This window comes from Penaeus vannamei, chromosome 21, assembly GCF_042767895.1.
Source record: "Penaeus vannamei isolate JL-2024 chromosome 21, ASM4276789v1, whole genome shotgun sequence".
Taxonomy (NCBI): domain Eukaryota; kingdom Metazoa; phylum Arthropoda; class Malacostraca; order Decapoda; family Penaeidae; genus Penaeus; species Penaeus vannamei.
Genome location: NC_091569.1, coordinates 15,525,644 through 15,548,143, shown reverse-complemented (window position 1 = coordinate 15,548,143; position 22,500 = coordinate 15,525,644). Strand labels below are relative to the sequence as shown.

Genomic DNA, 22,500 nt, shown 5'->3' with positions numbered 1-22,500 from the left:
AGGCAAGAGGAAAGAGAAGGACTGAGAGAGAGGAGAGAGAGAGGAGAGAGGGAGAGAGGGAGGAGAGGGACAGGGACAGGGAGAGAGAGGGACAGGGAGAGAGAGAGGAGAGAGAGGGAGGAAGAGGGAGAGGGAGAGGGAGAGGGAGAGGGAGAGGGAGGAAGGAGGGAGGAGGGACAGGAGGGGACGGGAGAGGAGAGAGGGGGGAAGAGGAGAAGAGGGAGAAAAGAGAACGAGGAGAGAAAGAAAAGTCAGAGAAGTGGGGAAAGGAGAAATAAAAGGAAGATAAAATGGGTGAGAAAACAAGAGAAACAAGAGGGGAAAAGAAGGTGAGAGAAGGAGAGAAAGGAAGGGAGAGAGGAAGAGAAAGAGAGAGTGACAAGAATGAAGGAAGAGAGGGAGAGCAAGGAAGGGAGAGAGCGAGAGAAAGGGAAAAGAAGCAAATCCTGAACGCCAAGAGAAGAACTGCGAAGGTGTGTAGGTGAGAGAAAAAAGCTCTAACTCTTTACCTCGTTCTTCAACGCCTCTTCCCCCCATCCCCCATTCGCCTTCAAGAATCCCCGCCTTACTTTTCTTCAATTCTCTTTTACTTCCCTCTCCCTTTCTCCTGCCTCTCCGTCTCTCCTCCCCCTGGGCTCTTTCCTCCTCCCTCCTCCCCCAGGGACCCCAGGCGCATATAGTGAACGCCCTGGGCTGTTGCTATCGTCGGCCGCGTCAACAATGCCAGCGCATCGTCGCCGCGTAGACGGAGGTCACGCCACTGCCACGGTGCCAAGACCAGTAGCGGCGGCGGCGGCACAGTACCCGTTGGGGAGGAGAGAGGCTGTGTGCGCTCGCGCGCGCCAGTGTGTCACCGGTGCCAACCCGTCGCGGGGAAAACACATAAATACATAACACACTAATATATAAATACATCCGCATCCGCATCCACACACACCTGGCGACGGCGGCGTGCACAGCGCTTTATTCCTGGGTCTCTCCGTCAGGCACCGCACTTGACACCCGTCGCGGAACAGGGCACTCTCGGCGGCGGGGCATTCTTGAACGGATTCCAACCATCTCCAACTCCTGCCCCCCCCCTCCCCCCCCGCCTCCCTTACACCCGTCGCCGCTCCCTTATTCCCAGCCCTGTTGCCTCGCTCCCTCGCCTGCCCTGTTCCCAGTCTTACTTTACTGTCTGAAAAATCAAACAATTCCGATCTTTCTGCTTTTTTCTCTGTCTCTCCCTCTACCTGCTTATTCCCCTATTCTTTCCCTTTTTCCCCTTTCTGCTTCTGCTTCACCCTGACCTTTTCTTCCTTTCTCTCCCCGTCCCTTAATGTTTTCTTCTCCTCTCTCCTTCGCCTTTTTCCAACCCCCATCCCTTCCCCTCTCCTCCTCTCTCTCCTTCGCCTTATTCCAGCCCCATCTTCCCCTCCTCCCTCTCTCTCCTTCATGTATTCCAACCCCATCTTCCCACTCCTCCTCTTTCTCCTTCTTCCTCTCCGTCGCCCTCCCCCATCCATGCTGCCCTTTCCCTCCTCCCCACCCGTCTGCTTGCAATCTCCCGCTCCTGTCAGCTTGCAAACACAGTGTTATCGCACCTCAATAAAAGCACAACCCCGGCGGCCGGACCCTTCTCAGGCCGGCGAGAAACTTGAAACGGACAAATAAATAAACATCCATAAAGACGCAGCTCACCTCCCCCCCCCCCTCCACTACCCCCAACCTTATCCCTGCTCCTACTCCTGCTGCCCGTCACTCCCTGCCATCAATCCTTCTATCTCCCCCACTCATCCCTCCCCCAAAACTTCTGTTCATGTGTTTAGGGAAGCGGAGGGAAGTGGAGGGAAGCGGAGGGAAGCGGAGGGAAGTGGAGGGAAGGGGAGGTAAGCGGAGGGACGTGGAGGGACGTGGAGGGACGTGGAGATGGTTCGTTCAGGCGTCACTGTGTCCGGACTGAAGGCGGGCAAGGAGCTGCCCCGTTAGTCTTCGAAAAATAGACAGCGCCTATGGCCCTTTTTTTCCTTTTTAAAGGGGTGGTAAAAGTGTGGGGGAGGGTTAGGGGAGGGAGGCACGGGCACGGGCGCACGGAGGGGGGGGGGGGGAAGAGGGGGATTTGGGCTAGGCGCCATGTGCGTGGGGAGGGCGCACAGAATAGGGACCTTGGCACCCACAAGGAGAAGGAATAAAGAAGAGGAAGAAGAAGAAGAAGAAGAAACAGCGCGGGAGAAAATAGCACGGAGAAACAGGATGACACCCGCCCCCTCCCCCTCCCTCGCCCCCACCCCCTCGGAAGACACCAGAGACACGCCACACATAAACAAACCAATATACACGCGCTCGCCCAGGCTCCCCGAGGCGGCGCTCGCGAAACGAAGCCGATTTTGGGGGCTTATGCAAGCCCGCGCCCTGCAACATGGGGAGGGCGGGGGTTGGGTAGGGAAGGGAAGGAGAGGGAAGGAGAGGAAGGAAGAGGGAGAGAGAGAGAGAGAGAGAGAGAGAGAGAGAGAGAGAGAGAGTAGAGAGTAGAGAGAGAGAGAGAGAGAGAGAGAGAGAGAGAGAGAGAGCCAGACAGATAGAGAAGGAGAGAGAGAGAGAGAGAGAGAGAGAGGCAGACAGATAGAGGAGAGAGAGAGAGAGAGAGAGAGAGAGAGAGAGAGAGAGAGAGAGAGAGAGAGAGAGAGAGCCAGGCAGATAGAAGGAAAGAAAGAGAGAGAGAGAGAGCCAGACAGATAGAAGGAAAGAGAGAGAGAAGAGAGAGAGAGAGAGAGAGAGAGAGAGAGAGAGAGAGAGAGAGAGAGAGAGAGAGAGAGCCAGACAGATAGAAGGAAAGACAAAGACAGAGACAGACCCAAGACAGAAACAAAAACAGAGACAGAGCGCTGCAACGTCGCACAGCAGGCCTACCCAATCAAGCGGGCAGCACACGCAACGAGCAGAAAAGAAACCAAAGACTGGAAGAAACACCGAAGCATTTCCCTCGGGACCGAATAAAAAGGGCTTTTATGGATGGCAAGTCACGCCACGGGGTTAAAAAAAAAAGGAAAATGAATGAGTGAAACATTGAAGGGGGTGTCACATCAGCACCATTTCCGTGGTTCTTCCACGTTTCCGTGTTTGTTTGTTATTTGTTTTTGTTTTTCTTGCTACCACTGGCATATTGGCCGAATGAGATAACTTATCAAGCGATAATTATCCTTTTCGCTGGCAATTTTCGTTGTTTTTTGGTTCAAATCATAAGCTATAATAGATAATCTTTTATAGTAATTCAAAAACTCTATTTATAAATTAAAACGATTCAAAAAGACAGTTAACATTAAAATAATATTTAAAAATTAGCAAAATTCTTTCTTGTATTTAATAAAAACAGATACAAGTTGGTAACTAGCTGCTCGCCTGTTTGTTTACATTTGTATCCACGTTCCCCTGTCAGCTGACTAGATGAGAGTAGCAAGAATAAGCTCTCATTTAGCAGTATACATTCGTTGTTTAGCATTAAATCGCCGCCTGAATAGCGTCCATCATCGCCAGAGCCTGTGCAGGGGTTTGAGCCATCTTGCCAGCGGAAAAGTAAAGCGGAAAAAGTCCAAGTGTGACATGGCCTTAGCGGGCTGGAGCAGTTCATAAACAGGGGGAGTGAGTATGGTGAGGGGTGGGGTGTATGGGAGAAGGGGGAGGGGCGAAGGAGAGGAAGAGGGGGAGACGGAAGGGAGGAGGAGAGAGGGGAAAGAGAGAGGGAGATGGAGGAAAGAGGAAAGAAAGGGGAGAAGAGAGGAGAACCAGAGAAAGGAGACGATGGGGACGAAGGGGAAGAAGGGAACGAAGGGCGAAGAGAAGACGAAGGGGAAGAGGGGGAGGAGAGGGAGTAATGTGAGAAACAAGTACGCAACTCCGGTTCGACTCCAAGCCAGCGGGGGAGGGGGGGGGTAGGAGGGCGAGGCTCGAGGCAAGGAAAACAAACGTCGGGCACATAAAAAAAAGTAAAAAAAGAAGAAAAAAAAAAGCAAGGTAGAAAACACAAGAAGAGAAGAAACGGGAGATACGAAGGGCGGGAATACTTAATGACGTCACTCTTCCCCTTTAACCGGTTGCGTGGGATATGAAGATAAGTGTGTGCGTACGTGTGTGCGTGCGTGTGCGTGTGTGCTTGGACCTAAACCCTACAAAGCAGTGAAACAACGAAAAAAAAAAATCCCCAGAATACGAATGGGTAGGGATAGGTAGAGTGGGTATGGGTGGGGAGAGGTAGAGCGGATTAGGGTAGGGGTACGAATGGGCATAGCGGGTTCGGACAGGGGTAGAATTAGGTAGAGTGGGTCAGGGAAAGGGTAAGGGTAGGAATAGGTAGAGTGGGCCAGGAAAAGGGTAGGAGTAGGAATAGGTAGAGTGGGCCCGGGAAAGGGTAGGAGTAGGGATAGGTAGAGTGGGCCGGGGAAGGGGTAGGGGTAGGGATAGGCAGAGCGGGTTCGCGTAGGGGTAGGGAAGGGAAGGGGTGGGGGCGGTGGGCGTTGTTATAGTCGGGTCTTGACGGGCGTGTTTACTAAGCGCCCAGTGCTTATTGCAGGCCGCGGCCCTCCAAGGCGGCGGGGACGTCTAAGCGCCTTTCACTGCCTCATCGCCCCTCAGGCCTCCCTACCTGTTTCCCTTAACGCCAACACAGAGGGGAAAAGTCCATCGGTAAATAAACAAAGGGGGGAAATGAGGAAGATGGAGGAGAAGAACAAGAGTAAGAAGCAGAAAAGGTAGAAGAAAAAGAAAGAGGAGCAGAAGAAGAAAAGGGAGAAAAAGAAAAGAAGAAAAAAAATAATAACAATAATAATAATAATAATAATAATAATAATAATAACAATAATAATAATAATAATTAGAAGAAGAAAGAAAGAAAGAAGGAACACAAAAGGCCAGTCCGACCACCTTCCGAAATGGAAAGGCTCCCCAAACAGCCTACGGGCTGAGCACACCGCGTTTCAGTGTCGCCGTACGATCCCCTTGAAAACCCTCTCCATCACAGCCAGCCGCACTTGACACAATAACACTCTAGCCACTCTAAGCATCCTGCAGCCCCCTCCCTCCCCCCCACAAACATCCCCAACCCCTCCTCTCGGAACCTCCTCCCCTCGCTCTTCTCCCTCTCCCGTCTCTCTTTTCGGTTCCTTTCGTCTTCAACTTCGCAACTCCCTCCCCCTTCCCTCCTCTCCCCTAGCAACCTCCACTGAGACTCACACCTTTCCCTTCTTCCTCTCCCCCTCCCTTCCATCCCCTGTAACCCCTTCCCCCTCTCCCCCATCCCCTGTAACCCCTTCCCCCTCCCCTCCATCCCCTGTTACCCCTTCCCCCTCCCCTCCATCCCCTGTAACCCCTTCCCCCTCCTCCCCATCCCCCCCCATCACCTGCGGGGCTGAGCGAGGGGGAGCACATCCTCAGCATTCCTGATGTGTTCCCGCCTCGCCCGTGCTCTATGGGGCAGAGGGGATGCGGAGGAGGGAAGGGAGGGAGTGAGGGAAGGGAAGGAGGGAAGGAAAGGGGAAGGGGAGGGTGGGAGGTACCCACGCACACTTGGACTAGGGAGAGGGGAGAGGAAGGGGGGATATGGAGAGGGGAGGGGAAGGGGGATATGGGGGAGGGGGTTTAGACTAGTGGGAGAGGGAGGGAAGGGAATGGGGGAGAAGGGGGAGGTATCCACGCACACTTGGACAACGGGGGGTGGAGGGGGGAGGGGTAGGTGTGAGGGGTGCCCACGCACACTTGGACCGCGTTTGAAGGCGATGAGGCCGCGACGAGCCTCCGCACCTGATCCTCGGGACTCTCTCTCTCTCTCGCCCCTTTTGCTCTTGCTCTTCTCTCTCCCCCGGGCCGTCGCTTTTCTCTCTCTCTCTCTCTCTCTCTCTCTCTCTCTCTCTTCTCTCTCTCTTCTTCTTCTTCTTCTTCTTCTTCTTCTTCTTCTTCTTCTTCTCTCTCTCTCTCTCATCTCTCTCTCTCTCTCTCTCTCTCTCTCTTCTCTCGCAAAAACAGAGAGAGAGAGAGAGAGAGAGAGAAGAAGAAGAAGAAGAAGAAGAAGAAGAAGAAGAAGAAAGAGAGAGAGAAGAAGAAGAGAGAGAGAGAGAGAGAGAGAGAGACGAGAGAGACAGACAGACAAATAGAGACAGAGAGACAAAGAGAAACGCAAGAGACAAATAGAGAGAAAGAGACAGCTTGCAAGGAAACAGAAAAAAAGCTGAGAGAGAAGAATGACTTCTTGCACCGCATTCCCCCTTCCCTCCCAGCCAAAGACCCGTCAACACGCGGCCAATCAAGATTCAACCGAAACAAAACAAAGGCGCCAGAACTGAGACACAAACGAGCCCCCGACGCAATCGAAGGAAAGGAAAGCCTCGACAATGAACCATAACAAAACAAGGCATAACAACACGAGAGAGAGAGAGAGAGAGAGAGAGAGAGAGAGAGAGAGAGAGAGAGAGAGAGAGAGAGAGAGAGAGAGAGAGAGAGAGAGAGAGAGAGAGAGAGAGAGAGAGAGAGAGAGAGAGAGAACAAGACCGTAATCAGGGGAAAAAAATCATAAAGGACAAAATCATACCTCGAGACATCCTAAAAGAAAAAAAACCCTATGAACTAAAAAAGAAAGAAAAAATCTTATGAACTTAAAAAAAAATAAAATGGAAACACCTCACACCACCACCAACAAGGAACCAACAAACGCACCACCAACAATCTAACCCCACCCAAACCTCCCGCCTTAGCAGAGCCCCAGTGTCCCCCCAGTGTCCCCCCAGGGTCCCCCCCAGCAACACCCAGGGCGCCTCGACCTACCTGCCACACGCCGACGATGGCGTTAGCGATCAGGATGAGAAGGATGACGAAGGGCTCCACGAAGGCCGTCACGGTCTCTTCGCCCTCCTCGAAGCAAGCCAACACCTGAGGGGAGAAGAGAGGGGAGGTGAGCGAGGGGAGGCGAGGACGAGTCCCACGTGGCTGCGCGGCCGAGCGACGTCAACCTCGTGAGACAACGACAATTAGGTGTGTGCTTGCAGGTGCTTTTATACTTGTATTTGTGTGTATACATACGTATGCATGTATGTATGTATAATGTGTGTAAGTATGTATGTATAATGCATGTATGTATGTGTGTATGTATAATGTATGTATGTATGTGTGCACGAATGTGTATAAATTTACACACACATACATATATTATGTATGTGTGTATGTATAATGCAATATGTAATGTGTAATAATAGTATAAAATGTATATATATCTATGATACTGAATGATAATAATAATAATAATATATAATAATAAATTGAATAACTATAATAATAGTAATAATTAGTAATAAATTATTATAATCTAATGATAATAATGATAATAATAATAATACTAATAATAATAATTACTAACAAAATAATAATAATAACAAAACAATAATAATAAAAAATAATAATAATAATTAGACAATAATAACCAATAATAATAATAACAATAATAATAAATAATACAATGAATAATAATAATACTACTACTACTACTACTAACAATGATAACAATGATACTACTACTACTACTACTACTACTAATAATAATAATAATAATAATAATAATAATAATAACAATAACAATAATAATGATAACGATGATGATAATGATGATGATAATAACAATAAAAACAACATGATCACAAACATCAACCAAATCGCGCCGATAGCCTCTCGCGGCGTCAACGAGTTCTCTCCGAACATGGAAGTGACACAGCGCCAGTGGCAGAGGCGGCATGACACGAGCAAAAACGAGCGCGTGACACGGCAAAACGGGACGACACAAAAGCGAGATAAAGAAAAAAAAGGGGGAGAGGGGAGGAGATAACGAATATCTAATGAGGACTTTAAGAAGAGAGCGAGAAAAATATATATAACGAGTCGTCACTACTTTTGATTTACGGAAAGAAAAAGAAAAGAAGAAGAAGAAGAAAAGAAGAAGAACAAGAGTAAGGAGGAAAAAGAGGAGGAAAAGGAAAAAACAGGAAGAAGACGAAGCAGCAGCAGCAGCAGAAGAAGAAAGGAAGAGGAAGAAGAGAAGAAGAAAAGAGGAAATGGAGAGGCAGAAGGAGGAGAAGGAGACACCGAACAACCAGTTGGAGGAGGAGGAAAAGAAGAAGAAGAAGAAGAAGAAGAAGAAGAAGAAGGAGAAACCAAATTAGAACAAGAAAAAGGCAAAAGAAAAGAAAAGAAAAAAGTCGCTCTTTCTCCCCCCTCCCCCCCTCCTCTTGAGCCAATTCCTCGCCGAATGATCTGTCGCGTCTTCGATTCCTCGTCCCGCCCCCGCGCCCACTCCGCGAAGACCCGGCCTTTCTCTCCCCTTTTCCTTTTTCGCCGTCTTCTTCCTTCTACGTCGACGCCGTCGTCTTCCTCCTTCCTTCTTCTTCATTTTTTCTTCTTCTGGTTCTTCTTCGGTGTCTGTTTCTTCCTCTTCTAGTCTTCCTTCAACTTTTTCTTTTTGCCATTTTTTCTTCCGTTTCTTCTTCTTTTTCTCCTTCTTCTTTTTTCTTCTCCTTCTTCTGGTCTTCTTCAGCTTCTTTATCTGTTATTTTTTCTTCCGCTTCTTCTTTTTCTTTTTTTCTCCTCCTTCTCCTTCTCCTTTTCTTCCTCTTCCTCTTCCTCTTCCTCCTTCTCCTTCTCCTCCCTCCTTCCAAATGCATAAACAAATAAACAAAAAGAATAAACAGTAAATACATAGAGAATTTTGGTTGAGACGCACGACACGTCTTCCGGTCGTGTTTGTCACTGTCTTTTGTTGTGGCCGTCGTTGTTGTTGTTGTCATCGAGGTTATTACTGTTCTTGTTGATCTCGCAGAACGTCGTTGTCAGCAATGGTAATCATAACAATAACAAAAAGAATGACAGCGATTATAAAAAAAAATAAAAATAATCATGATAATAATATCAAATGGTAATCATAACAATAACAATAATAACGACAGCGATTATAAAAAAAATAATGATGATGATAATAATAATATACAAGTCTTCGACGAGCGAATGCTGCCGCTATCGGCCCTCAAAGCAAGTGCTCTCGGCTGCTGTGGCTATGATGATAAACTACTGTGACCGACCGACCGACCGACCGACAATCCAACTGACTACCGAAACTGTTTATCAACTATATTACATCCTTCTATTCATGTATTTATTAATTATGTGTACGTATTTATCAATTATTACATGTATTTTTACATTCATTATTATATGTATATAATCATTACCTATCAACTATGTACTTATCAACTCCACTCTATTGCGTACGTACATGTATGTATGTATCAACCAATATGTGTACATATTTATTAATTTCTAAACTATCCTTATTACGCACCTACATATACATATCTGTTAATCATCATGTGTATATATCTATTTCTCAACCTCTTCATTATGTATCCATGTGTCTGCATTCCTATAACGTACGTAAGTGTATGGAAGCCAATCATGGTATCTCCCAGGGGCACTTTCGCTGCGTGATGCCGTTATCGCTATTTCGCAATGGCGTCCCGAGACATTCGATAAGCATCAATCTGTTTACGGTCAAGATGACGACCTTATTCCCTCAAGACGTCGAGATAAGTCGTTTATACTAATCGGGGTATCGTGTTTGGTTGGGCTTTCGGGGCGATCATTATTCTTCTTTTCTTTTCTTTTTCTTCTCTCTCTCTCTCTCTCTCTCTCTCTCTCTCTCTCTCTCTCTCTCTCTCTCTCTCTCTCTCTCTCTCTCTCTCTCTCTCTCTTTCTCTCTCTCCTTTTTCACACCCCATCCGCCTCCGTGACTCAGTCCTCACGACAAACAAAATTAAGAAGAAAAAAAATCAAACAAAACGAAAATAAAACCAGACGCATCGACGCAAAGACCGATTAATCCCCAGCAAATCGACGCATTGACAGACACCCCGACAGACAAACCGACAGACAAACCGACAGACAAACCGACAGACAAATGACCGGAGAACACGACCCCCGCGCAGCGGCCGTTTCGATCGTCGGTCCAAAGTGCGGATGTCTCTATCGCGCGGGGAGAGATTACCCCCACCCCCCCTTTCCCTTCCCCCACTCCCTCTACCTTCCCCGCACCCTCTTCCCTCCTTCCCCACTCCTCTACCTCCCCTCACCCTTTTACCCTCCCTCAACCCCCCTTGCCTTCCTCCTTGCCCTCCCTCACCCTCCCTTCCCTTCCCCCACTCCCTCTACCCCTCCCCTCTGCCTCTTTTTACCTTCCCCTTCCCCTTCCCTCACCCCCTTCCTTCCCCCACTCTCTCTACCTCCCCTCTCTGCCCTCTTCCTCCCTTGCCCCTTCCTCACCCCCTTCCCTTCCCCCCCCTCTACCCTCCCTCACCCTCTTTTACCTTCCCCCCCCCTCCCTCACCCCCCCTTCCCTTCCCCCACTCCCTCTACCCTCCCCCCTCCCCTCTTTTTACTCCTCCTTGCCCTCCCTCACCCCCCTTCCCTTCCCCCCACTCCTCTACCCTCCCCTCACCCTCTTTTACCTTCCCTTCCCCTCCCTCATCCTCCCTTCCCTTCCCCCACTCCCTCTACCCTCCCCTCACCCTCTTTTACCCTCCCTCACCCCACTTCCCACCCCCCACTCCTCTACCCTCCCCTCACCCTCCTTTTACACCTTCCCCTTCCCTCTCTTGCCCCCTTCCCCACTCCCTCTGCCCTCCCTCACCTCTTTACCCTCCCTCACCCCCCCTTCCCTTCCCCCACTCCCTTTACCCTCCCTCACCCTCCCTTCCCTTCCCCCACTCCCTCTACCCTCCCCTCACCCTCTTTTACCCTCCCTCAACCCCCCCTCCCCCCGTGGCACCATAATAGTGGCAGGCTCGGAGATACGTAAATTATTTTTCCGGTCACGTGATCAGAAACGAAATTCTGGTGCGCGTATGTTGTGCGTGTGTGCGTGCGTGTGTGTGAGAGTGAGCGAGGGGGTGAGTGTTTGTGTGAACATGAATATGAGAGTGAGCTTGAGTTTGCGTGTGTTTTGCGAATGTCTGAATGACTGAGTGTGCGTGTGTGTATGGACATGAGAGTGCGTGCGCGTGTGTGCGCTTTTGAAAACCGCAAAAAAAAACTCCAACGACCATCAAGCATTCACGCTGACGTCTCCCCCTCCCCCTCCCCCCCCTAGACATCACCATGCAAGCGGGAGCATCAACGAGCGTGCAACAAGCATGTGCGTGCAATCAAAATCGCGTGCACAAAGGCCGACTCGAATTGGTGGGGGGGGAGGGAAGGGTTTAAGCGCGACAAGGAGAAGGAAGGGTGAGAAGGGTGAGGGGTGGGGAGTAGGGAGAGAGGAGGGAAGGAGAAGGATAGGGAGAAAGGGAGAAGGAGAGGAGAAAGGGAGTGAGGGAAGGAGGAAGAGAGAGAGAGACAGGGACAGACGGAGAGGAGAGGAAGGAAAGGAGGAAGGAGAAATAGAGAGAGAGAGAGAGAGAGAGAGAGAGAGAGAGAGAGAGAGAGAGAGAGAGAGAGAGAGAGAGAGAGAGAGGGAGAGGAGAGAGGAGGAGAGAGAGGGAGAGGGAGAGGGAGAGAGAAAAGGAGAGAAAAAGAGGAAAGAGAGAAAAAGAGAGAGAGAGAGAGAGAGAGAGAGAGAGAGAGAGAGAGAGAGAGAGAGAGAGAGAGAGAGAGAGAGAGAGAGAGAGAGAGAGAGACAGACAGAGAGAAAAAGCGAGAGATATAACTGAACGGTACCCCCCTCCCCCCGGTCCACGCATCCCGCCAGCTGATAAGAGAGCGAGCGAATTGCGTGAGCCCCCCCCCCCCCGCCGAAGAAAGATAAAACCTTGGGCGGGCGAGGAGAGAGAGAGGATGCAGGGGGCTCACGTAGATCGCCGTCCTTCTATTCGACTCCAGTTAAGCTTCGTGAACTACCTTCCAACTCCAGATTCGTTTCATAAACTCCAGTTGAACCTCAGTCAGGTTTCGTGAACTCCTACTGAACTCCAGCTCCGTTTCATAAACTCCTACTGAACTCCATTTAAGTTTCGTGAACTCTCGTGAACTCCAAGCTTGGTCTCGTGGGCTCCAACTGAACTCCACTTCAGTTTCGTCAACTCCAGCTTGGCTTCGTGAACTCCTATTGAACGCTGGCTTCGTGTTCCTGCACCGAACTCGCGTTGTGTTCTCGTTCCTTCGGAGTTCCAACCTGGTTTCGAGTGTCGCTCCTCGCGGCCTTACTTAACACACAGTCAGTCAGTCAGTGTTTACGGCTCCCCATCCGGCGGAGATATTCTGGTCTATTTTTAATACGAGTTTTTTTTTTTATATATCTGTAACATTTTTTTTTTTTTACTCATGAGATACGGCGATCGAACTCAAAACCAACGCCAACCTCTGCACCTATCTCTACCCCTGCCCTTGCCCCTACTAATGCCCCTGCCAATGCCCCTGCCAATGCCCCTGCCCCCCTTACCCCTACTCCTACCCTCTCCTCTCCCCCGACACCCTACCCCAGCTGCCTAACCGCTCAGACTCCTAATTCTGATCAACATTTGGATAGTCAAGGTTGCTATAGTGTTGGGATCAGGTGGAGGGGAGGAAGGTGGAGGAGGAGGAGGAGGAGGAGGAGGAGGAGGAGGAGGAGAAGGAAGGTGGAGGAGGAGTAGGAAGGTGGAGGAGGAGGAGTAGGAAGGTGGAGAAGGAGGAGGAAGGTGGAGGAGGAGGAGGAGGAAGGTGAAGGTGAGGGTGGAGGAGGAGGAGGAGGAGGAGGAGGAAGGTGAAGGTGGAGGAGGAGGAGGGAGGAAGGGGTGGAGGAGGAGGAGTAGGAAGGTGGAGGAAGAGGAGAAAGGTGAGGAAAGGAAGGAGGAGAGGGGAAGGAGGGAGGGCAGGAGGAAGGTGGAGGAGGAGGAGGAGGAGGAGAAGGTGGGTGGAGGAGGAGGAGGAAGGTGAGCGAGAGAGTGGAGGAGGAGGAGGAAGGTGAAGATGGAGGGAGGAAGGAGGAGGAAGGTGAAGGGTGTGGAGGAAGGGAGGAAGGTGGAGGAGGAGGAGGAAGGTGAAGGTGAAGGTGAAGAGAGTGAAGGTGGAGGAGGAGGAGGAAGGTGAAGGTGGAGGAGGAGGGAGGAGGAAGGTGAAGGTGGAGCAGGAGGAGAAAGGTGAAGGTGGAGCAGGAGGACGAAGGTGAAGCTGGAGGAGGAGGAGGAAGGTGAAGGTGGAGGAGGAGGAGGAAGGTGAAGGTGGAGGAGGAGGAAGAAGTTGGAGGTGGAGGAGGGGAGGAAGGTGGAGGGGGAAGGTGGTGAAGGAGGAAGGAGGGGTAAGAGGAGGGCAGGTGGACTAATATCAAAGAAATATCAGGTCTTGGCATTCTCTCACTCTCTTTCACATACTTGTATTCTCGTTATTACGTATCACCCTTTCTCTGAGACTGTATGAGAAAGAAAGAAAGGGAGGGGGAGAGAGAGAGAGAGAGAGAGAGAGAGAGAGAGAGAAAGAGAGAGAGAGAGGGGGGGGGGAGAGGGGGAGAGGGGGATATGGGGAGAGGGAGAGAGGGGGAGAGGAGAGAAACAGAGATAGATAGGTAGTTAGGTAGGTAGGTAGGTAGATAGATAGATAGATAGATAGATAGATAGATAGATAGATAGATAGATAGATAAATAGATAGATAGACAGATAGACAGAGAGAGTTTTCTTCCTCCTCCTCCTCCTCCTTTATCTCTCCCTCTTCCCCCTCGCTCCCTCTCCTCCTCTACCTGCGTCTAGTATCAGCGGGTCTCACTCAGCCTTGAGTGACGCAAGTGCCGTGACGTCAGTGTATGCCGTGACGTCATACGGTCACGTGATACCCACCGAGGCGCGCGATCAGTTTCCCTTTCCTTCTTCTTCTCTCCTCTTCTCCTCTCTGCTGCGCCGCGGAGCGAATCTCGAGCCCCACGCCGCCCGCTACGGAGGGGCGCCCCACGCCCAAACGCGCGTGTCGGGCGCTGTGGCACGGCCCCGCAAGGAGGAGGAGGAGGAGGAGGAGGAGGAGGAGGAGGAGGAGGAAAACACGCAGAAGGAAGAAGGCGGAGGAGGAGGAAGATGAGGTAGAAGTAGAAGAATGAGAATAAGAATAAGAAGCTGAAAGGAAAGGAGGAGGAGGAGAAGTAAAAGGAGGAGGAGAAAAAGAAGTAGAAGAGGAAAAGGGAGGAGGAAGAGGCCGAGGTCAGAGTGCGTTGAGTCGGGCAGCCTGCATGTAGTAGCAGTCGCGAAATGATGGTTGCATGGTTGCAACATGAGCCTCCTTCTGGCATCCGCCCTTTCCTGGCTCCCCTCCCCCCTCCCTCCCCTCGTTCCCCTTCCCCTCGACGCCTCCCCCACCCCACCCCCTCCTCCTCCTCCTCCTCCACAGCTGATGTATCCGTCACGGCGTGCCTGCGCAGGAGTGCCCTTCCTCGCGGCACTCTTCCTTCCTCTCCTCCTGCCAGGTGTGGCCCTCGTCGCCCAGGTCACCTGCCCCCTCCCCTACCCCCCGTGGCCCTCGATCTGTCGTCGGGATGCTAACTCCCCTCACCCCTGCCCCTTCCTCTCCTCCCCTCCCTCCCCCTCCCCACCCCTCCGTAAACCTCGCAATCACCAGCATCGGAAATGACCCCATCTCGCCCCGACCCCCTCCTCTCACCCCTACCCCTACCCCCCACCTCGCTACCACAAACCCTCACCTCTGCCCCCCACCCCAACCCCCCAGGAAACCAGCAATACACCCCAGCGTACATCGTGTGTGTACCCTCTGCGCAACACCGCCCCGAGAAACGGTACGGTACCCGCCGTAGGACTCATGTACAACTCCCCCCCCTCCCCCTTCCTCTCATCCTAACTTCCTTCGTCCAAATCCTATGTAGTGAAGGGGGAAAAGGTAGCAGAGGAGAAGGAACTGGAGTAGGTGGTGGAGGTGGTGGAAGAGGAGATGGAGGTGAAGGAGGAGGTGGTGGTAGTGGTGAGAGAGAGAGAAAAAGAACGAGAGGGAGAAGGAGAGAAAGGAGAGAGAGAAGGAGAGAGAGAAAGACAGACTAGGAGAGAGAAGGAGAGAGAAAGAGAAAGAGAGAGAGAGAGAGAGAGAGAGAGAGAGAGAGAGAGAGAGAGAGAGAGAGAGAGAGAGAGAGAGAGAGAGAGAGAGAGAGAGAGAGAGAGAGAAAGGTGATACAGCAAGGAGAAAGAGAGGGAATATGGAAGAAAGAGAAACACAAAAGATAGATAGATAGACAGAGAGAGAAAGGTGGACGTAGAGAGAGAGGCTTAAAGGCGACCCTCTTGCGGAAAGTGGTCTTGCAGCACACAAGTGAAGCAAGTGGAAGAGAGGAATAGTGGGGAGGAAGGAGGGAGAAGGGAGAAGGGGGAGGGAGGGGAAGGAAGGGAGAAGGAGGAGGAGGGAGGGAGGGGGAGGGAGGGAGGGAGGAGGGGGAGGGAGGAGAGAGGGAGGGAGGAAGGGAGGAAGGAGGGGAGGCCAGGTCAAGGTGAGAGATCTGGAAAGAGAAATTGCAGCGGAACGGAAAAAAAACATGGAGGGAGGGAAAAAAAACTCGACCATGTCAGTCATTAAGTCTTTACGTAACAGAATTGACCAATTTCCACAATATGCACTATTTGGCAATGCTGTAACCGAAAGGGAGAGGGGAGGGGGTAGGGATGGATAGATGGATAGGTAGATAGGTAGACAGATAGATAAATAAATAGATAGATAGGAAGAGGGAGGGAGGGAGGGAAGGGAGGGGAGGGAGGAGGAGGGAGGGAGAGAGAGAGAGAGAGAGAGAAGAGAGAGAGAGAGAGAGAGAGAGAGAGAGAGAGAGAGAGAGAGAGAGAGAGAGAGAGAGAGAGAGAGAGAGAGAGAGAGAGAAAGAGAGAGAGAGAAAGAGAGAGAGGTGGGAGAAAGCAAGAGAAAAACAAGGAGAGAGAGCCCCGATGCGAAAGCGAACGGCAAAGGCAGAGCAAGGGACAAAAAAGGAGACGAAAAAAGCCCAAAGAGAGCGTATGCAAGCGCGTGCAGGGCGCTCGGGGCGGCGGGCGGGCGGCTGAGCGCAAAGGGCAGCGGTCGCCTCTCCTCCTCCTTCGTTTCGCCACCGCCGCCGCCGCCGCTCCTCCGCCGCCGCCGCCCAGGAGGGTTACATAACCCCCGACGCGAAAGTACATCCACGAAGGCCCTTTCTCTCGGTCTATGTCTGTCATTTTGCCTCCTTCTTCTTTCTCTTCTGTCTCCCTCTTAATCATTTATCATCATTTTACCGTCTCCCTCTCTTACTCCATCTTTAACCATCTTCCTTCCTCCCTCCCTCCCTTCCTTCCTCCCATCCTTTCTTCCTCCCTCCCTCCCTCCCATCCTTCCTTCCTCCCATCCTTTCTTCCTCCCTCCCACTCCTTCCCTCACTCCCTTCCTTCCTTCCTCCCTCCCCTCCTTCCTCCCTTCCTTCCTCCCTCCCTCCCTTCCTTCCATCCCTCACTCCCTTCGGTCCCCCTCGGCGTGTGTCGCGACCGGCGCCGAGAGACGACCGAGCGACGTCTCAATCCATCGTCGTTTTCATTAGCTTCATTGGGCTTAATCAGGGGGAGGGGGAGGGGGGAGGGGGGGGAGCGAGGGTGCCGTCGATGGTGGCTTCCTGCCCTTCCTTTCCGTCCTCCTCGATTCCCTTTCCTTTTTATAATCTTTTTCTCTTTCTCTCTCTCTCTCTCTCTCTCTCTCTCTCTCTCTCTCTCTCTCTCTCTCTCTCTCTCTCTCTCTCTCTCTCTCTCTCCCCCTCCCTCCTCTCTCTCTCCGGAGTTAGTTCTTTCTTTCCTTCGATCCCTTTTCTCCTACTTAGAATCCTCCTTCCTTATCTCTACTTCTCTCTCTTCCTCTATTTCCTCCCTGTCCCTTCTCCTCCTCCTCAACCCCCTGCCTCCAAATCCCTCTTCTAACTACTTCTCTCCTTCGATCCTCCTCTTTTCATATTCCTCCTCTCTCCTCTACCTCCTCCTTCCTCATACTCATACTCTTCCTTCCTACTCCTCCTTCCTTCATTCCTCCTCCCTCCTTCTTCGTTCCTCCTCCCTCCTCCTTCCTACTTTCCTCCTCACTTCTTCCTTCCTTCGTCCTCTCTCCTCCTTCCTTCCTACCTTCGTCCTCCCTCCTCCTTTCCTTCCTACCTTCATCCTCCCTCCCCTCCTTCCTTCCTACCTTCCTCCTCCCTCCTCCTTCCTTCCTACCTTCCTCCTCCCTCCTCCTTCCTTCCTACCTTCCTCCTCCCTCCTCCTTCCTCCCCCAAGTCCTTTCCGCCAATCTCCCTTGCCAAACTTTCGTGATAGCTTCTCCGATCAATTCCCACCTTGGTTATCTCCTTAAGCACCCCTTCCCCCCTCTTCCTCTGCATCCCCCTCCTCCCTTTCCTCGCCTTCTTCTTCTTCTCTCCCTCCTACTTCTTCTCCCCTCCTTCTCCTTCTTCTTCTTATTCTTCTCCTCCCCTCTTTCCCCTCCTTCCTTTCCTTCTTCTTCTTCTTCTAATCCTCCACCTCTCCTTCCCCCAACCTTCCCCTTTACCCCCCACCCTTTCCCTACCCCCATACCCCTCCCCCCTTTCAAAATTGCATTCCACCGAACGGGCATTCCCGCCATCGCTCTCTCACGCGTGGCAGGAAGAACGGGTGATAAGGAGAAAGAGAGAATAAGTGAGAGAGAGTGAGAGAAAGAGGGAGGGAGGGAGGGAGGGAGGGATGGAGGGATGGAGGGATGGAGGGAGGGAGAGGGAGAGGGAGAGGGAGAGGGAGAGGGAGAGGGAGAGGGAGAGGGAGAGGGAGAGAGAGAGAGAGAGAGAGAGAGAGAGAGAGAGAGAGAGAGAGAGAGAGAGAGAGAGAGAGAGAGAGAGAGAGAGAGAGAGAGAGAGAGAGAGAGAGAGGGAGGGAGGGAGGGAGGGAGAGAGAGAGAGAGAGAGAGAGAGAGAGAGAGAGAGAGAGAGAGAGAGAGAGAGAGAGAGAGAGAGAGGAGAGAGAGAGAGAGAGAGAGGAGAGAGAGAGAGAGGAGAAAGGGACGCAGAAGATGGAGAGGAGGAAAAGGCAGAGAAAGGGGCGAAGAAAAAGGGGAAGGAAGGCATAGGAAAAGGAGGGTAAGATAAAGAAGCCGAGGATGAAGAGACGAAGATGATGATAAAGAGAATCAACAGACGAAGGAATAGGGGAAAGAGGAAAAAGGAAGAAGAGAAGGACTAACAAGAGTAGAAACAGGAGTAGGAACAGGAGTACGAGCAGCAGGAGTAGGAGCAGGATAGGAGGAAGGGAGAGGGAGAGGGGGAGGGGCAGTGAAGACGTAAACACGAATCAACAGGTTGCACGCCCCTGCCGATCGATAATCGATTTCTCCCCCGCCGCCCTCTTTATCGGCCAGGCGGCTCGGGGGGAACCGCCGCCCGCCAGACCCCGCCCGCTCATTTGGATGGGGGGGGGAGGGGGGAGGAGGGGAGGGGGGAGGAAGGGGGAGGAAGAAGAAGAAGAAGAAGAGGAAGAAGAAGGGAGGAGGAGGGGGGAGGGGGAGGAGGAGGAGGAGGAGGAGGGAGAGGAGGAGGGAGGAGGGAGGAGGAGGAGGGAGAGGAGGAGGAAGAAGAAGAAAAAGAAGAAGAAGAGAGGGAGAGAAAGAGAATGAGACAAAGAGATAGAATCACGACCTGCCGATTGCACCAGAATTAAAAACAAGAGAAAAATCCTACACCAGCTCAAAAGAAAAGAAAAAAATGAAAACAACAACAACGCCCTGACCGCCCGACATCTCCCGACAACGCCCCCCCCCTCCTCCCCCCCGTGCCCCATCGCCATGCCCGCTGCACCGCCCGGCGTCGTACCCTCCCGCCTCATCGGCCATTCGCGAGGGGCGCCTGGCCCGACCTTGGCCATCGCGCGTGTGGCCGGAATAGGCGACAAGCTGGACAAGGTGGGTATGGTGGGTATGGTGGACAAGGTGGGTATGGTGGGTATGGTGGACAAGGTGGGTATGGTGGACAAGGTGGGTATGGTGGGTATGGTGGACAAGGTGGGTATGGCGGACAAGGTGGGTATGGTGGACAAGGTGGGTATGGTGGACAAGGTGGGAATAGTGGACAAGGTGGGTATGGTGGACAAGGTGGGTATGGTATATGTATGGTGACATATGTATGGTGGGTATGGTGGACAAGGGAAGGTGGAGCCAAGGTGGGCAGGACAAAGGGGTATGGTGTAGATAAGGTGGTATGGTGGACAAGTGGGTATTGTGAGCATCGATGAGACGGAGGACTAGTGAGATCGGACCAGAGAGAGACATAATGGGCCAAAGATACCGGTGTATAAAGAGTTATAGTGGGCCAAAGATCCCTTCGTTCTAGAGAGTTATAGTGGGCCAAAGATCCCTTCGTTCTAGAGAGTTATAGTGGGCCAAAGATCCCTTCGTTCTAGAGAGTTATAGTGGGCCAAAGATCCCTTTGTTCTAGAGAGTTATAGTGGGCCAAAGATGCCGCTCTAGTCTACAGGGCCAAATATACCGTTGCAGAGAGATATAATGGGGCCAAGGTACTGGTCCTGAGATATACCAGTAAATACAGCGGCCAGGCATACCGGTCAAGAGAGAATCAGAACAAAGAGAGAGAGAGAGAGAGAGAGAGAGAGAGAGAGAGAGAGAGAGAGAGAGAGAGAGAGAGAGAGAGAGAGAGAGAGAGCGAAAGATAGAAAGAGAGAGAGAGGCAAGAAGATAGAAGAAGAGAGAGAGAGAGAGAGAGAGAGAGAGAGAGAGAGAGAGAGAGAGAGAGAGAGAGAGAGAGAGAGAGAGAGAGAGAGAGAGAGAGAGAGAGAGAAGAAAAACAAGAAAGAAAGAGGAAAATAAATAAATAAAGAAGAGAGATTCTGGAGCACAGAGCGAAAAGTTCCCCTCTCATTCGAGTCTTCATTAATCCAAGCTCAATTAACCGCACTGAGATTAATCCACCTACGCACTGCACAACCTTCACCTATACATTCCCACACCCATATCATCGAAGCCGAAGTCGAAGCCAATCTGAGGGGGATCGGGACGAGGGACCTCTCCACCCGCCCACGCGTTTGTTTCAACTTTGCAAAAAGTGAACGAAATAAACAAACATAAAAAACGAGGCATATAAATAAATCGCTTCACCGTCCAATCAGGGAACAGCTGTGCTCACGGCGAACATGCGGGCTGCACACTCATTACCTCGGGAATGACGTCAGTACGTAATTATGACGTCACACAGTTGTGGAGTGACGTCACAATTGGGAGGGGCAGTTAACGTGGGAGTCGACAAAAAAAAAGAAAAAAATGAACACTAAATACAGAAAGAGGGAGCATTTTTTCAGAGAGAGAGAGAGAGAGAGAGAGAGAGAGAGAGAGAGAGAGAGAGAGAGAGAGAAAGATAGATAGAGAGAGAGAGAGAGAGAGAGAGAGAGAAAGGGAGAGAGAGTGAGTGAGTGAGAGAGAGATAGAGAGAGAGAGAGAGAGAGAGAGAGAGAGAGAGAGAGAGAAATCGGGAAAGCGAGAAAGAGAAAGAGAGACAGAGGAAAACACACAAACAGAGGGGTGGAGGCAGGACAGGAAGAGAATGAGGATGATAGCGCGACAGATCATTCTACTTTAACTTGTAGGGCTTGACTTCCTACTCTCCTGGACAATACTTTGAGCATTCCACTGGCTCGCACGAGGTAAAAAAAAAATGTTTTTATACATGCATACACACATACATAAATGCGTATGTATGTACATGCGCACACACACACACACACACACACACACACACACACACACACACACACACACACACACACACACACGCACACGCACACGCACACGCACACGCACACGCACACGCACACGCACACGCACACGCACACACACATACACATACACATACACATACACATACACACACTCACACTCACGCACATGACACACACAAACACACCTGCACACACTATACAAGATATGATAAATAATAATAATCGCAACAGATAAATAACCGAACGATAACATTTGCAGACGAGTATTATGGAATAACATTATATAAATATCACTTAATCATACAGATGAACATGTAGACAAATAAATGGAAGAATGAATGAACACACAAAAACATAAACAAATCTATACACAATCAAATAAATAAGACAATGAATACAGAGTAAAATAAAATAAAAAAGCCGAAACTTCAAAAAATAATAACGAAAAAAACGAAATTTCACAAAAAAAGAAAAATAAATATACAAAAAAACATAAATAATAACAACAACAACCATACACGTAAGTCGACCCAGTGAGTCCCCACGAAGGCAGTGAGCGGAAGTACTTACGAAGGAGATGATGGCAGCCAACAGCAGGATCTTCACAAGCAGGTCATCGAACTGCTCCAAGATCAGCTGCAGGAGAGACTTGCCCTCTTCTGCTGGCAGTTCTGCAAGGGGGGGGGGGAGAGGGTCTCGTTAGTCACTCTTGCTGGTGTGTCGTTTCTACGGATGTTTGAAAACCTGTTTGGTCTACCTGTTTGTCTTTGTGTCTACGAGTATTTATGATACATTTGCCTACCTATTTATTTATCTACCATATCTATCTACATATTTACTAATCTAGTATTTCTGTCTCTTTCTCTTCCTCTCTGACAACTGTACATGTGAATACATAAACGTATGTATATATGCATATGAATGCGAGAGCGTATACACACACACAATATGCATATAAAACGCAAAAGATGCACTTATCCGATACCTAACATAAATTAAGTCGTGTCAACCTAGCACACACACAGAATAAAAGATTCCCACTCTTACCAAGGCCAATATAAACATAGTATATATCGTCTAACTATTGCTTAATACCACAAAGCCTTCCATTCTATTCCTCGCTCCTTCCCTTCTACCCTCCCCGCCCCTCCCTCTCGTCCCTCCCTCCCCTTCCCTTTTCCTCTCCGTCTTCTCTTCCTCCCTCCCATCCCTCCTTCCATCCCTAACCATGCTTTACCTCATTCCTCCTTCCCTCTTCCCTCTCTCCTCTTTCTTGTTCTAGGAGTCTCTCCCTCCCTCCCTCCTTCCCTCCTCCTCCTCCTCTCCCCTCTCTCCTTCCTTCCTTCCCCACCCCTCCCCACAACCTATCTATCCCACCCCTCCAACATTTCCTCCCAAATCCCTCACATCCTCTTCTCTCCTCCCTCCCTCATACCCTCTCCACCCCAACCCACCCACCCCACCCTCCCCCTCCATCCCCTCCCTCCTCCCATCTCCCTTCCCCCACCCAAACCCACCCCTTCAACTCATCCCTCCTCCTCTCCCTTCCCCCCATCCAACCCCTCCCTCCTCCTCCCATCTCCCTTCCCCCACCCAAACTCACCCCTTCAACTCATCCCTCCTCCTCTCCCTTCCCCCCCACCCTCCAACCTCTCCCCCCCCCCCCCCCCAAAGAAAAAGCCCTCTCCCTCACTCACCGTTGGGGCCGTACTTCTCCTGGTTCTCCTTGACCTGGGCGTCGCTGAGGCCGACGTCCTGCTTGACGGCGAACTTGGAGAGGACCTCCTCGAA

The 22,500-nt window shown here is 51.0% G+C and overlaps 2 protein-coding genes across 9 annotated transcripts in view; one reads left to right on the top strand and one right to left on the bottom strand.

The window, feature by feature from the left end:
- SERCA (ATPase sarcoplasmic/endoplasmic reticulum Ca2+ transporting SERCA) overlaps positions 1-22,500 on the bottom strand; it is a 56,760-nt gene that overhangs the window by 22,158 nt on the left and 12,102 nt on the right. For all 8 annotated transcript variants that reach the window (XM_070135965.1, XM_070135963.1, XM_070135961.1 and 5 more), the window contains exons 2-4: positions 22,407-22,500; positions 21,280-21,380; positions 6,790-6,894 (exon numbers count right to left, since the gene is read on the bottom strand). The exon at positions 22,407-22,500 is cut by the window's right edge and continues 104 nt beyond it. In XM_070135965.1, the coding sequence (XP_069992066.1) occupies positions 6,790-6,894; positions 21,280-21,380; positions 22,407-22,500 (300 nt within the window). The remainder of the gene's footprint in view (positions 1-6,789; positions 6,895-21,279; positions 21,381-22,406) is intronic.
- On the top strand, positions 18,753-19,308 carry LOC138865459 (uncharacterized). Its single transcript, XM_070135967.1, has 2 exons — positions 18,753-19,072; positions 19,191-19,308. The coding sequence occupies exons 1-2, from the start codon at positions 18,767-18,769 to the stop codon at positions 19,200-19,202; spliced, it is 318 nt and encodes a 105-aa protein (XP_069992068.1). The 5' UTR covers positions 18,753-18,766; the 3' UTR covers positions 19,203-19,308.